This window comes from Sorex fumeus, unplaced genomic scaffold (assembly GCF_029834395.1).
Source record: "Sorex fumeus unplaced genomic scaffold, SorFum_2.1 ptg000009l, whole genome shotgun sequence".
Taxonomy (NCBI): Eukaryota; Metazoa; Chordata; class Mammalia; order Eulipotyphla; family Soricidae; genus Sorex; species Sorex fumeus.
Window position 1 is genome coordinate 22,408,455 of NW_026606066.1, and position 16,166 is coordinate 22,424,620.

General features: G+C 38.3%; 1 protein-coding gene across 1 annotated transcript in view; it reads right to left on the minus strand.

Moving 5' to 3' along the window:
• LRP2 (LDL receptor related protein 2) overlaps window positions 1-16,166 on the minus strand; it is a 195,557-nt gene that overhangs the window by 138,843 nt on the left and 40,548 nt on the right. The window contains exons 3-5 of the mRNA XM_056110472.1: window positions 12,901-13,008; window positions 11,667-11,783; window positions 9,707-9,823 (exon numbers count right to left, since the gene is read on the minus strand). Of these exons, the coding sequence (XP_055966447.1) occupies window positions 9,707-9,823; window positions 11,667-11,783; window positions 12,901-13,008 (342 nt within the window). The remainder of the gene's footprint in view (window positions 1-9,706; window positions 9,824-11,666; window positions 11,784-12,900; window positions 13,009-16,166) is intronic.

Sequence of the window (16,166 nt, forward strand, 5' to 3'; positions counted from 1 at the left end):
GTGGGCTGAACTGAGCCTTGCATTAGAAAAGAACCTATGAAAGGCCAAAGAGATAGTACAGTGGGTAGGGCACTTGCATGAAGCAGATCCAAGTTCGATCCCAGCATCCCATTTGGTCCTATCAGCCCTGCCAAGAGTGATCTCTAAATGCAGAGCCAAGAGTAACCCATAATCATCACAAGAGAAGGAAGGGAGGGAAGAAGGGAGAAAGGAAGGGAAAGAGGGAGGAAGGAAGCAATGTTGGCTCCAAAGGCATCGGAATTTATATCACATCTTTCTTCCCCTACATAGGAATAGCACCAAAGAAGTAGGATTGACACAGTTCTCAATTCTAACTTTGGAGCAGGAGAGATAGTACAGCATATATGATGTTTGCCTTGCCTGCAGCCGACCCAAGTTCGATCCCTCTTTCACATATGATTTCCTGAGTACCACCAGGAGTAATTTCTGAGTGAAAAGCCAGGAGTAACCCTTGAGCACTGACAGATATGAACCCAAAACAACAACAACAAATTAAAAGTTCCCAAGAGGCATGGATTTAGGTTTAGCTGAGCTACAAGAAGGAAAAAGTGGGGCTAGAGTAATAACACAACGGGTAGGGCGTTTGCCTTGCACCGGGTTTGAATCCCAGCATCCCATATGGTCCCCCGAGCACCTCCAAGGAGTAATTCCTGAGTGCAGAGCCAGGAGTAACCCTTGTGCATCGCCAGGTATAATCCTTCAAAAAAAGAAAAAAGAGAAAAAAAAAAGGAAAATGCTCCAAGGAATACAAAACCAAATATAATTTTTTTTTTACTTTTTGTGGTTAAAAAATCTATAATGTGCCCCAGATTCAGTGGGACTGATTCTACTTAGGAGTAGTTATGAAACTGTGTGTATTTTTTTCATCCATTTATTACAAAATGGAACAGCAGGAGGCATGAACAGCTGGTGTGTTCTTTATTCCCCTCGTTTTATGGTACCAGAGTTTAAACTCAGGGTCTCACACAAGAGAAGCAGGCTATCTGCACCTGAAATACATCCCAAACCCTTCTATTCTTTGATTCAAGAAGGCCACATAGCCCCTGGTCTCACTTCTATCTCTTCTTTAGGTTTATCACAAGTGATTCACCTCAGCCTAACAAACAGACAAAGTCTAACTGGAAAGACCAAAAACGAACTGGATTCCAGAATTCCGGGCTTCATTCACAACAAGAAATGAATGTGACTTAGTTCCCTAGCTGAGAACCTGGCCCCAGATAATTTAAGGGCTCATTGTAACTCATTGGTGGGTAAATGTTAGTATGCTAGCAGTGAGTTACTCAAAAGTGCTACCTCCCTCCAAAGATTTTATCCCAGACAACATATATTTACCTTCCCAGATGTTGTTATAATAACTGGATAGTAAAATAAAATTTATAAGCAAAGTCAAATTTCCATTGCTGTTTTTTAAAAAAGTCCTTGGTCTGGAGCAATAGTACAGCAGGTAGGGCATTTGCCTTGCACGCAGCTAACCTGGGTTCAATCCCCAGTGTCTCATATGGTCCCTAACCTTGAGTATCACTATGTGTGACCCAAAAAAATAAATAAATGAAAAACATTTCCTTCAAAGAATATGGCACTACCTTGAAGGTACTGAACATGAACTCTATAAATAACCTGCACTCACAGAATTTACTGGCAAATTAAGTAGGAGGATAGCAGGACAGGCACTGTAATAAGTAAAACCATCTAGGGGGAAAAAAACTGCAGCAAGTTATCAGGATAAGAAGGTAAAGAATTAAAATGCTTTAAAGAGGCACTAGCACTATAGCACTGCCCTCCCATTGTTCATCGATTTGCTCAAGTGGGCCCAGTAACATTGTGTGACTTGTTGTTACTGTGTTTGGCACATCGAATACGTCACGGGTAACTTGTCAGGCTTTGTAATGCAGGCGAAATACTCTTGGTAGCTTGCCGGGATCTCCAAGAGGGGCAAAAGAATTAAACTCAGGTTGGCCGGGCTAGCTGTGCGCAAGGCAAATGCCCTACCCGTTGTGCTCTCGCTCCAGCCCAACAGAGGCACTATCCAATTCATAGTCAGCAATAGAAAATAAATTGTCTAATGTTGCCTTTTCGGCAGATCTGAGTGTTGGGGTAAAATTCCAAATAATAATGGTGAGTTTGGCGTCGAAATATTGAATGTAATCAAAGTAGAGAGAGAGTAACGTGGAAATCATCTGCGACACAGGTAGGGGGAGAGTGTGGAATGGGGTGGGGGGGAGGACTGGGGTTTTTGGTGGTGGAAAATGTGCACTGGTGAAGGGTCAGGTGTTTCATCATTGTATGACTAAGGCTTAAACCGAAAACTTTGTAACTGCTCTCACAATGTTTCAATTTAAAAAATGATAATAATAATAAAAAATAATAAAGAGGCACTATCAGGGACCAGAGTAATAGTATAGCAAGAAGGGTGTTTTGCCTTGCACGCGGCCAATCTTGGTTTGATCCCCAGCACCACATATGATCCCAGCTCTGCCAGGAGTCAATCTCTGAGCACAGAGCTAAGAGTAAGCCTTGAGCACAGCTGGTATGAGCCAAAAAGACAAAGTTTGGGGGTCAGGGGGAGTGTGCAAATTCAGAGCAAGAGTCAATATGTTTGGGGAAATGTGGGTCACTGATGACGCAGGTAAAACTATTCGAGAGATTGAGCACATAGGCTGCTTTCAGTGAGTTCAAGAAAGGAAGATGGGAGGAGGTGAAGGGAAGAGCCTGAGACATTGATGGGATAAGCAGAGACTCTGATGGAGTTGCAAGAACTACCATTGCATGATACCATATCAGGAATACTATTGTAAATCGTGGTGCCTAAAAATTTTTATCACAGTGAAAAACTTAAAGGAAGAGAGGAATCAGTGATTAAAGGAAACCTTATGAAACTTTGTTGTGTAAAAGCACAGAGAAATTTGGCAATAGCTGGATGTGTTCTGAAGTCCTTATAAAGGCAGAGGCATTTACACAGCAGAGCTATCTGTCACCCTGAGTTAACCGTGGTTTGAAAACATGCACAATAAGATACCACATTCATTACAGAATATTGTCATAAACGTTGGGTATTTGTGATTATTACTCTACTACGATGAACTGTAAGATAAATTGATTAAGTTAAACCAATCAGTATATATACATTGATCAGTATATACAAATTGAGCTATCAGTTAAACTGATCAATTATGTATAAGATTTGGGACTATTCACAATTTTAGGCGTCAATTGGGTCTTAGGGAGAAACCCCTCAAGATAAGAAAGTACCAGGGAAATGCTTCTGTGACGGAGCCTAAATAGAACATTTTTCTCAGAATCCTATCTTACTATAAGAGGGCACATCTCTGATGTGATATGTAAGATTAGCTCAGTCCCCCTACTAAGAGCAAGGCTCACTGGGCAGCATAAATGGGGCAATAAGTTTAAAGAACAAAATGTTTTTCATGAATGGTCACAGTTCACAGAATGACTTTAATAATCCTCCTCATTTCCCATCAACTTTTCCCCCATTTGGGGTTTCAGAGGTTAGAGAGATAAAGAAAAATGTTTAAATTCTAAAGAACAGAAAGTCAATAGAAATAAAACTTTAGGAACAAAGCTGCCTCAGTTGCAGACAGACCAAACATGGCTGATTACCAGCAAGAAAGCCTTCATTGTAACAGGGATTTTACCCTTTCTTTGGCATTCCTCAGTCCCCCCAAAAGAAGAATGCTACAAACCAATGATAATTAGCGATAGTTTTACTCACACCACAAGCATTTTAATATGGCACTCAATAGAAAGGGAGAAAAAGCCTGTTTACCTAACTGTTTTTTTTTTAAAAAAAAAAACTGTAGTATTTTAATCAAAGCCCACTACAAACTATTAAGTAAATGAGCAAGAATTGCTGTGTGTTATGATGTTAAGATTTGCAAATGAGGTTTCTCCCAGATTCATGTTCTATTTCTAAACTTAAAAAAAAATACAAAGACTATAGTTGTTTCATTTTTATGTTGGTTGGGGCTTTTTAAAAAAAATCTTTACAAGCAATGGTTTCAAAATCTTCTCTATTATTTGCAATAAGTATAAAAGAAAAATTTAAAATAAATTTGATTATAGTATAAAACAAGATATAAATCAGACAGTGGCATTAAAACTTCTCTTCTAAAACTAGTTTTGAACATTAAAAATGTAGAAGAATATTGTAAGACTATTACCAGAACAAGTGCAGATGTCTATTACATATAGGCAGCTGCATTTTTTGCCATTCCATTATTTTGCCATTATTTTCCAATTTTTATTTCACATCATATACAGCCTCATATTTTTAATGCCATGGCTTCAAAACATGGTTTTTCATAACATGGTACAGTCCCACAGGAGTATTCTATATTGGTGCATCTTTATCAGGAGTCATTAAATATTCCTAATTAGTTTTCAAAAAGTAAAATACCTCATGCCTATAGGAGTGTATCAAACAAAAAAGAATAATCAAAAGAAGAAATTTTCATTAAACTCCAAATTCATGTCAAGGATATTCCCTCCTTTTCTTTTTTGTCTTTTGTTTTGGTCTGGAGTTACAGTGGTGCTTCTCGGGGCTTACTCCTGTCTCTACTCTAAAAGATTACTCTTTAGTGGGATTGGAGGAACATATGGGATTACAGGAATCAAACCTGGCTGTCTCTGGGTGCCACTTAAGATCATCAGTGGTCATTATCCAGAGACTCACAAATGAATCTCGAAACCGAACGGCTCACCAGGGATGTCTCTGGACCTTGTGGCAGGCTGATTTCACCAGGGTGCCTCAGATGGGAACCGGCACCATCCCTCCACAGGCCCCAAATGAATTGTGGCCGTCTCAAACTTCCAGAGCCCAAAGAAAAACCCAGGCACACAGAACCAGTGACTGAAACCAGATTCCAAGGACTCTGGGAGGGACAGCCACTTCTCATCTCCCTGCTCCTTCAGGGTCCTGGCTGTCATGCCCATGAACTGCCTCTGGCTGCCATTAAAGCACATTAATGGCCAGGATCCAGAAACTCACAAATGAATCTCAAAAACCGATTAGCTTGCTACAGAGATTTCTCCAGATCCCAATTATTTAAAATTTTAGAATTCCAGGAGTGCACAGTCGCAAAAGTGGCTATGCAACATCTCATGTCATTCATAACAAGCAACGCAAAATAAATAAGTATCTGCCTGTGGCAGGCAGGTTTGAGTGGTGGTGGGAAAATTCCAAATAATGATGGTGGGAAAGTTTAATAGTGGTTGGATTGGTGTTGAAATATTGAATGTAATCAATCATTGTGAACAACTTTATAAAATAAAATTTAAAAATTAAAAAATAAATTTGAAAATTTAAAAATCAGCTTTAAAGATTTAGAACAAGTTGAAAAAAAACTGAATTGCCATGTGAAAGGCAGAACTTCCCTGTACACTGAACTATCACTGGAGCCCCCAGGGTAATCTCATTATTGAGATAATCTGTGTAGTTATAATAGCCCTGCCCTGTCCTTCTCATTATTTGACCCATTTTCTTACCTCCCCTTCCCCATTCTTTTCGAAAAAGGGGATGCACCATTCTTTGGGCTACCAAAAGCAAACCTGGGATGAACACAAATGTTCTGTCTACAAGTCAATGTCTGAACCCTAGTAGCTTGAAAGAGTCAAGTCTATAAATGTTGGCAGTGTATCTGACAAGACATCTTTTGGCATGTTCCCAACATCCATTACTATATAAGATGCTTAGGGTATTAATAACTACTCCTATAGCTGTCTTATTTCTAGAAATAGGTTAAAATCCTATCTATAGACTGATTCTGTTGTCCTCAGGTCAAGTGTCAAGAGTCATAAAAGATTCCTACTCATGCTGATCCCTACTCAAGCTTCATGCCTGATCATGTGAAAACATTCCAATTTAATACAACTAATTTAAAAAGTGACATTAAAATAACTGAGCACTAAATGGGATTCAGCAACAGCTACTTATATACTGCCCTTAGGACACACACACTTCTTGCATCTGCTCGGGCAGACTGAGAATGAAAGTAAAAGCTTTTGCCCTACTGTTCCTCTAAGACAACATTTTGTGTTACAGCTGGGAGGTGCTGCTGGTTTCTAGTGGATAGAAGCCAGGGACATGTTAAATATTCCACAATGCATCACTCGGAATGGGAGATGCATGCTGAAAGGAGACTAAGGACCAAACATGATGGCCTCTTAGTATCTGTATTGCAAACCATAATGCCCCAAAGCAGAGAGAGAGTTAAAAGGAAGGTGCCTGCCACATAGGAAGGGGGTGGGAAAGGGTGGCATGGCGGGAGGGATACTGGGAACATTTGTGGTGGAAAATGCTACTGATGGAGGGAGGGATGGGGGCTCAATCATTGTGTGACTAAAACTTAATCATGAAATTTTGTAACTGTATCTCACGATGATTCAATAAAAAGTTATAAATAAATGCCCCACAATGCAAAGACAATGCTCTATAATAACCAATTATTTGGCCCAAAATGTAGTTAATATAAAAGTTAAAAGAGCTTATTCCAGATCTATCTACCAACATGCAGGAAATACAGGGACAGAAGACCATGTTTGAACATATCAGATGCAATGAGCAAAACCTAGATTGTAAGAAACTCTGGGACAAAGTGACTTTAGTTTTTCTAGCAAATAAACAGTGAGGTTCAAGGAACAGATATAGAAAGCAAACCCAAATTGATAGGCATAGGCATACCAACAATAGCTTTCAAATTTTATTTGGATTTATATACAAATAATCAAACGGTATAAATAATTTTTAAATTGAGATATTTTAAAAACTGAACATTCACTTTTAAACTTACTTTTTAGGTATGATTGTAAATTTGTGGTAATGTTTCCTATTTACAGACAAGTACTAAAATGTTTATACATTTCATTTATGAGTTTTATATCTGATGTCTATATATATCTGATATATAATAATGGTCCTCCCGTTGATCGTCGATTTGCTCGAGCAGGCCCAGTAACGTCTCCATTGGAGACTTTGTTGTTACTGTGTCTGGCATAGCGAATACTCTCGGTAGCTTGCTGGGCTCTCTGAGAGGGGCGGAGGAATCGAACTCGGGTCGGCCATGTTGGCTGCGTGCAAGGCAAACGCCCTACCCGCTGTGCTCTGATATATAACTCTTTATATATTGGATAAATGCTCCCAAATACAGATTTCTAGCCACTGTGAGGAGTGAAGAAGGAGAGATGGAGGTAAAGGAAAAAAACTACAGGCAGGACAACATAGCCATGAGAGCATGGATAACTGAGAGATGAGTATATATGGGTTTGTTACACAGTTTATTCTGCTTTTGTATATCTTATTTTTAAAAAGAAAAAACAAAAGGTTTTGAGCAGGGTTTGGAGAGGTATTGCATCGGGTAAGACACTTGTCTTGTGTATAGTTGACACAGGCTCAATCCCCAGAACTCCATATGGTCCACTGAGCCCCCCCAGGAGAGATCCCTGAGCACAAAATCAGGAGTCAAGCCCTGAGAACAGCAAAACAGAAAATGTGTAAAGCAATAGTATGTACTTGACAGAGGGGCAGATTAAGGAGTGTGAGGGAACTTGTGGAAGAAAGGTCATACTGGTGGCGGGATTGTTATTAGAACATTGTATGCCTGAAACAACTCCCTATGAACAACTTTGTAAATCTCAATGCCTTAATAAAAATAAATTTAATAAGCAAACCAAAGACCAACAACTTCTTAAACAAAGAGTTAAGTAAGCTTCAGGCAAAAAACAGCTTACAAATTTCCACTACTAAAAAAGTATTACAAGATGCCAGGCATAGAGTTTGAGACTAAGCTATCCCTTGTTTCTAAGCAATCTTCATTATCTCCCAAAGCAAGATGGTTCATTTACCCAGTGCTATTAATATGAATATTACCTCAGATAGTGATTGGTGCTCTGAGAATGTCCATCAAGGAAAATTAAAATGAGGGATGCCTCTGCCCACCCACCCCACTCCTTTCATAGCACTTTCTAAAGACTTCGATCCAATTCATTTGCGTTCTTGTGCCTACCAGGTCAAAGCACTAGCAAGTATGTCGATTCTTTTCTTTATTTCCTACAATTTGTTAGACTTTTACATTGCTCCATAAATAATGCATGGCAATAATCAAACAAGGTAGAGAGAACTAGAAAAGAATATCACATGGTTAAACACCCCTATGTGTGTAAGATTTGTATTGGAAAGGTGTGCCCTGCCTGAAGTGTTTTCCACTTAAATGATTCTAGAAACAAGGACCAAAGAGATAGCACAGTGGTTATGGCATTTTCTTTGCATGTAGCTGAACAGGGTTCAATTTCCAGCTGGTCCTCTGAGCCCTGCTAGGAATGATTTCTGATTGCAGACAGAGCCAAGAGAAAGCCCTCAGCACAGGTGAGGGGTGGGGGTTGGAAAGAGGGGCGGGGAGAGGGAGAGAGAGAGAGAGAGAGAGAGAGAGAGAGAGAGAGAGAGATTCCAGGAACAATGAACAGAGATTCCAGAATCAATGAGTCTGATTCTCTTCCCCAAGTTAATTCCTGTAAGTTCCTTCCTTTCCTTCGTTCCTTTTTATAAAAGCTGCTTGGATACTGGTACCACCAGCTTTTATAACGCAAGACCCATTGGCAATGTCATGAGGCAGTCGGACTAGTGACTTTACACTTGGCTGCAGGGTGTTCACATGGAATAAATCCAAGCATTCTGCTTCAGCTGCCATTATTTTCCCAAAAGCAGCATTTTCACTGGCCCCATTGCATTTGCAATAAAGCACTCATTTTTCTCAACTTGTAAATAAGGGATAAAGACAGACTGTTAGCTGGTGGCACAGACCACTGGTTCTCTTAAACTTGTACAAGGTAGGATTTTCTCTTGTAAATAAAGTCCTTCAGGAAGAGCAATCACCAGACTTGGAAGCAGAAGATGGATTAAGCCCTCAGCTGCCAAATACTGTGCAGCCTTGAACAAGTCCCTTCACTCTGGATTGTGAGCTTCTTGATCTGTAAGCAGTCTCTAAGATACACAAAATCTGTCTAGCAATTATTAGAATGCAGAAATGTTCAAATAACTCCTGAAATGCTCGAAACATAAATTTAAGATCAAAAGAAAGGAAATTATTACAGAGTACATAGTAAACATATGAAATACAGTATACCTAAAATGAGTTATATGAGGGAAGCATATAAACTCAAGGACTTTTTGGATAATCATATAAATGATAAATTTTAGGGCTATTATGAGGAACTGGTATGTCTGAGTCTATATTTGGGTGGACCACTGGATTGACAGAGTAATTCCAGACTCTTGTTTCTAAACAATATATTTCTACATTGTACTCCATAATACCCCATGATTGCACTCTATTTTTAGTTATGGAAATATATAAACATTATATATTGGTTTGTGTTTCACTTCTGTGTTAATCACTGACAATCTGATTCATTATGTTGTCATTCTAAGAAGGCATAAAATAAACTAATTTTTTTGAAGAAAGAAATACAAGGCAAGGAATACTTAAATACTTGGGTAAAAATAGACTCCTATCAGAACATCACCTCTAATCCACAAAAGAATCTGCCAAGAGACTTCAATAACAAGAGTCATATTGTTGACATCTCCGTCCATCAACAAACCTAACAAATTGATTAAAATGCCAAAGGGGTAGAGATGAAACCAAATACAGAGGAAAGAATAAACAAGACTCACGGCAGTCATTCTCATCAGTTCCATCAGAGCAGTCTTGGACGTGGTCACACCTGTACAAATGTGGGATACATTCTCCACTGGCGCATGTGTACTGACGGCTTGAACATGAGGGTCCAGCTGTGAAGGGGAAAAAATTGCATTTTAATCACTGCCAAATAACTAATTATCTGCTGCTAAAAAGCAAAGGTAGGTAGAATTTTATACTGCAAATAAAATTTATAGGGTCACGAGCTACCAAGAAAAGGAGGATGCAATACAAAAAGTTAAGGCACTTTCAGAATATCATAAAATGTACAGACTCCTGTCACACTCGTGCATATTAGTGTAAGTTACATCATCAAAAATATTGATACTTCAATGAATTAAAAAGCTACATGTAAACGAGATAAATAAGAATTTTGCAGATACTCCAGAGAGATAATACAGCCAAGTAAGGTGCTCACTTTGCACACAAACAACCCTGGTTCAATTCCAAGCACTGCCAGATGTGACCCCTGAATAGAGCCAGAAGTAACCCTTGAGCATAGTCAGGTGTGGCCTAAAGGGGACAAAAAAAGAACTTTGGGTTTTTCCACTCTGGAGAAGGCCCTGTTCTGTCTTTAACATGTATATCCTCTCTTTCTCCCCCCTCTCAAATTTTTATAACTAAACTTCTTTCAATAAAAGAATTTTTTCCTCAAAAAAGTATTTTGCAGGTACAAGTATAAATGCTTCCCACTTAAAAACAAAACTCTTTCACTGGAAAATGATTGACAAAATAGCTTTAGCCTATTTCCAATCACCTTTACAGTAAGGGATTCTTACTGTACCTTACTGCACCTGTCCCCCACCCTACCCACCCCTCTCCAATGCACCTGAGGCTACTTCTGCCCCTGTCCTGGTTTCTGAGCATCCGCCAATTCTGGGAAACACTGCTATAGAGTATTAAGTATACTTCTATATTTCCATCAGAGGTTGGAAAAATAACACAGGCACCAAGACTCTTGTCTTGCCCAGAGCCTACTTGGGTCTCAGCACTACAAATGGGCCCCAGGACACCCAGGAGTCACAAGATGGGTAATTCTAGCTAGGGTACCTTGACTGAGACATCCCAGGGATGTCCAACAGAATATAGATTTCATGTATATAAATTGGGATGTCATCCTTTTCACAGAGGATTATGTAAATCATGAGAATCACTGAAATAATCCTAAAAGTCTAGGCAAGTTAAAAAATCCTGAATAACAGGGCTCTGAAAAACATTAAAACCCAAGACTGACCAAAAAAACTAAGCAAAATGATCCAAGAAAGCCAGAGGAGTGAGGAGGCCTAAGAATCAAGGGAAAGCTTCAAGTAGGAAGGGATCAAGGTGCAACAGCCCATCATGTGTGGTGAGAAAGCCCACAGGCTGTCACATGAAGTGTTCTCTATTGCAGTTCAGAGAAATTTTATTGCTTCTATTTTCTCTCTTGTGGAAGCTCATCCTGGCAAAGCTGCTTGCTAGGATCAGTCACTGCATCAATAACAGAGCGACAGAATTTAACACGAAGTCAGAAAGGATGGAAAGTTCAATTGCAGAATATACAGCTTCACCCAAAGCACTCTCCCACCGCCAGTCACACAGTTGCCAATAAATGTTGTTTGCTTTAATCCCTACAGCACTTGCCTCTGTGTGTGTGAGTCCCTGGGTTTAATCTACAATACCATGAAAATTAAAAAATAAAGTACAATCTAAAGTGTAACTGAGGGAAACACAGGCAACTGAGTCATTTCTACATCACTGAGGTTACACTGACAATTCTTCATCGAATTCACACTTTCAATACCACCCTACTTGAGTGAGGATTTAGACATCCATTTTCTTATCACATAACACCGACGCAGCACTACTAAGAATTGACCCATTGTGATTTTCATCTCTAACAGATTAAATTTTAGGTGTCAGAAAAGGCCAAAACCAGAGTCCTATTTAAAGACTCACGGCAATTCAGCTCATCTGAACCGTCTGTGCAATCTGGGTCTCCATCACACTTCCAGTGGCCAGGGATACAGAGCATCTCACTCTGACACCGCCACTGGTGCCAATCGCAAGAAGTATCTGAAACAAACCAGAAAAGGGCTTAATATGTGAAATACCACCTTTATTATGCACACAATCAATGTTAATTTTAAAAATTAATACATTGATTTCTGCTGAATATATTTGAATGTGAATAGTAAACAACACTAGAGCAGCACTTGGGAACTCTAGACTGAGTTTTCATTCACAGTTAATCGCCATAATAAAGTGATGATCTGAAGTGGTACGAGACCAAAATGGTACATATACACATAAAAAGTAATGATAAAATTATTCCATTTAATTTAAAGCAAAATAATAAATCATGAATTATTGATCACTTAAAATGTTCAAAATAGCTTTTCAGCATTGCCATGATTTCTAACTTTAGGATTTTAGGCAAGTCCTGCACCTTAATGTTTGCATCATAATACATGGTCAATACTTATGACATGGTTTGCTATAGAAAAAGAACGAAATGATGTATTTAAAAATATTGTGCAATGTTAGATATAATACTAATGCCACTGAAACTGCTTTTACTTCAGTAACATCACTCTTACAGGACATTGAAATTAAGACATGAGATGATTTTGAGAATAGTAGAATAGAAGTAAGGCCAGGGAGGATTAGAGATTATAGTTCAGGAGTTCGTTAAAATATTTGTCTTTAATGCAGCCAAACTGATTTATCTCTGACACTACTTATGGTCCCCTACCATCATTAGAAGTGATCCCTGAGCACAGAGCCAGGAGTAATTTCTGAGTAGTGATGGGTGGGGCCCAAAAATCTATTTTTAAAAAGTAAGGCCATGAAACTAGGATGGTGTGAATGCAGGAGTTCCAGATTCCTACACCACACAGTAGTTTGAGCACTGCCAGGAGCAAATCCCAAGCAGAGAGCCAGAAATAGTCTCTGAGCACCACTGGCTATGGCTCAAAACAAAGTCAAAAGTAAAAAAAAAACAACAACAAAAAAAAAACTGATACATATTGAATCATTTCCTCAAAAAGGAGTAAAATAATTGTTAACATCATCATTTCTCTACAGCCACCAAAGTAAACCAGAAAAGGTACTGAGACCATTTCTATCACTTAAAGACCCAAGTCTTTGTTATAGCTGAAAACAGGGCTTGGCCTGAACCCTCCTTACTTACAGCAGCCAATTTCATCCGAGTCATCCAAACAGTCTTTGGTCCCATCACACCTCCAGGATTTATCAATACAAAATCCATTTGCACAGCGAAATTTGTCGTCATCACATCCTGTAATCCCACAGAAAACCAATATTGGGCCGGAGCAATAGTGCAGCGGATGGGGCATTTGCCCTGCATGCAGCCGACCTGGATTCTATCCTTGGCAACCCATATGGTTCCCCAAGCACTGCCAGGAGTAATTCCTGAGTGCAGAGTCAGGAGTAACACCTGAGCAATACCGGGTATGACCCAAAAAGCAAAAATAAACATAAACCCAATATTAAAGAAATTTAGTTAGTTCACATAGACATTTAATTTAAAATAAATTTTCTGCTACGAAGAACATCTAAATAACTTGTATATTTACAATATGAATTAACAGATAAGAACACACAATTTAATCTATAAAGGTAGTAACGTATAGCGGCCAGAGAGCTAGTACAGCAGGTAGGGTGCTTGCCTTGCATGTGACTGACCAGGATTCAATCCCATGCACACTTTATGGTCCCCTGAGTACCAGCAGGAGTAATTCCTGTCTGCAGAGTTAGGAGTAAGACCTGAGCAGAGTCAGGTGTAGACCAAAAACAGAAAACAGCAACAACAAAAGTCACATCTAAAAATCAAAGAAGCACACAAAAAGACCAAGAATTGAAGAGAGAGCATAACAGGTAAGGCCTTTTGCACATGGCCTAACCTGGGTTTGAAATCCACCACTGAACATGGTCCCCCAAACACCACCAGGAATAATCACTGAGCACACAGCCAGGAGTAAGTTCTAAGCATAGCTAGGTGTAGAAGAAGGAAAAAAAAAAAAGATAAGATTCTGTCTAAGTAATACTTAATAATAGCATGAGCTATTTTTCATCTGCTTGTATGTGCTTAAGTTTCTCCACCCTTTATTTTTACATGCCTTTTTGGTATTAAAGCATACATAACTATTTGTATTCCAAAATTCATAAATTCAGAACAATTTTTTAATTTTGTAACGAGTCACAAAGATGCAAGTTCTGTAAGTTCATCTGCAAACAAGTTGTTGTTTTTGTTTAGTGTATAAGCTAAATAAAAATCTCTGCAGCCAACCTGAGTATACAAATGCGGCACATTCCCCAGAGGCTGTGATATCCCCTGGTGCTATCACAGAGAATATAACATAAACAACTTACTTCAGCCAATATATCCTGCAATTTTCCTGGGTCTCCCCAGAACTCATTTGGCAACTGATTTCTCCCAAATATCCAACCACTGTCCTGCTCCTGCATTATGTGCCAAGTAGGAAACATTATTTTAAAAGACAGACACCAACACCAATTTTATATCTTTCAGAGAAGACATAAAATTATTCCTTCTCAAAATCAAGGTGTAGAGGAATAATTTGGGAGACTGGAAGAATAATTTTCCCAGTTAATATAAAAGCTACCATTTTGTTTTGGGGCCAAAATTAGGTAAATTAACCCAAAATTAGGTAAATATACAGATCAATTACTGACTCCTAAAATAAATAATGTGCTGTCCTGACGTGTGTAAAAGCAAGCATATCAACAGCATGACATAAACATAGTTAAGTGATCTATTCCTAGGGGATATAGGCTACTTTGTTCATGGAATGCTCAAATCTGATTGTCTGGTAGTGACATCCTGATTTATAATGTATGCTGCAAATGGTCAGAAACTTCCCTTGGCTAAATGGTGGTACCGAGTGGTACAAGAATACGTACACCCAAATACCTTCTATAGACTAATGCATGATGGTGGTTGGTGGTACGGGTCTGGGGTTGGTGGTGCAGGTCTCTTATCAACTACCTTTAAAACACAACAACCTCCCTTGCAAAAAATGCCCCTGAGGAATGTACAAATTCACTCTGGAATCCTAGAACTTCTCATTGGATTTTGTTCTACAAAGCAATATTTCCATGGGAGATTAGAAGCTTTGGAGGTTTAGCTATTAACACAACATATATTAAATCACTTTTATCAATAAGGTCTATTGTTAGTAACTAACAGAATATATTTGTTATATAACAATTGTTCCTAAATTCAGCACATTTGTCTCAGTTCTAAGAAACTAACACTCCTTAAAAGTTAGTTAACTTACAAAGAAAGGCATAAACTTAGAAATTGAATATGCTGCCATCAAGAAAGTATAGTTTTGAAGACATAGGCATTCAATGCTATTTTTAAGAAATTTAAATTACAAATCAAAGTTAATTTGTTTTTGTTTTTGCTAAAATATGAAGCTAAACACATCAAGGAAAAAAAGCTGAATAGATAACCAAGTCATTTTTAAGCATTTCAAAAAGTGTCTGCAACAGTTTTATTTGATAACTTCTGGCATTATGTTTATTTTTCTTCAAAACCTTGAATTATATATTAAGAAATAAAAAGTAGAGATAACTGTGTACAACACCATACATGCCAACACAATGAAAACCCATTAATTAAATTATAATTAAAATTTTTTCAGTATGTATTTTTTAAAAATAAAGGCAAAAGTAAATACATATAATAATTAAGTACAAATAAATCAAGTTTAAGACAATAAGTTCATTTACATGCATTTAAAAACTGGAATGGATAAAAGCATTTTACAGTTAAGGAACTATGGTGTTTTCCACATGTGTTCTCTCATATGTCAGTTATCTAAAGCAATATATCAAATCTCAATTAATCAGCAGGTCTGTGATAATTCATTTGTCAAACTCACCTTTTCAATATTAACTTCTATGCCTGTTATAACTCCTAAATGACTTGTTTAGAACTATCTCCCCAGAAAAAAACAAACGGATGCTCTGCCATTGCTGGGTGGCCTCTTAGCTATCAACCAAAATGCTCCTCTGATGTCAGAAGCCCATCATTCATTCCTTTATAAAGGGACTATGTGCTGTTCAAAAACAAACTTCCAGTGAATACATCCAAATCACGTCTGATAACTACAGGTGCCCTGATCTCAGTTAGTCGAAATCACCTTCTATTCAAGTATTTTCTTTTCAATAAAAGGATTTAACTCACAGTTCCTCCAAAGATGACAAGATAATACCTTTGGAGGGAGGAGCTCAGACATGAAAACAGATCAGCATTTAATAGAAAAAATTCTAGAGCAGAATTTAAAACCTTTTGAGAATTTTTCTCCAAAAATCCTTAATCCTTTGTTTCAGCTTTTTCCTTGATAATTTTGCAAATAGTAAGTTTCTCTCCCTACTTTTGGTTTTGCAGCCCCTCCCAGCTCAGAA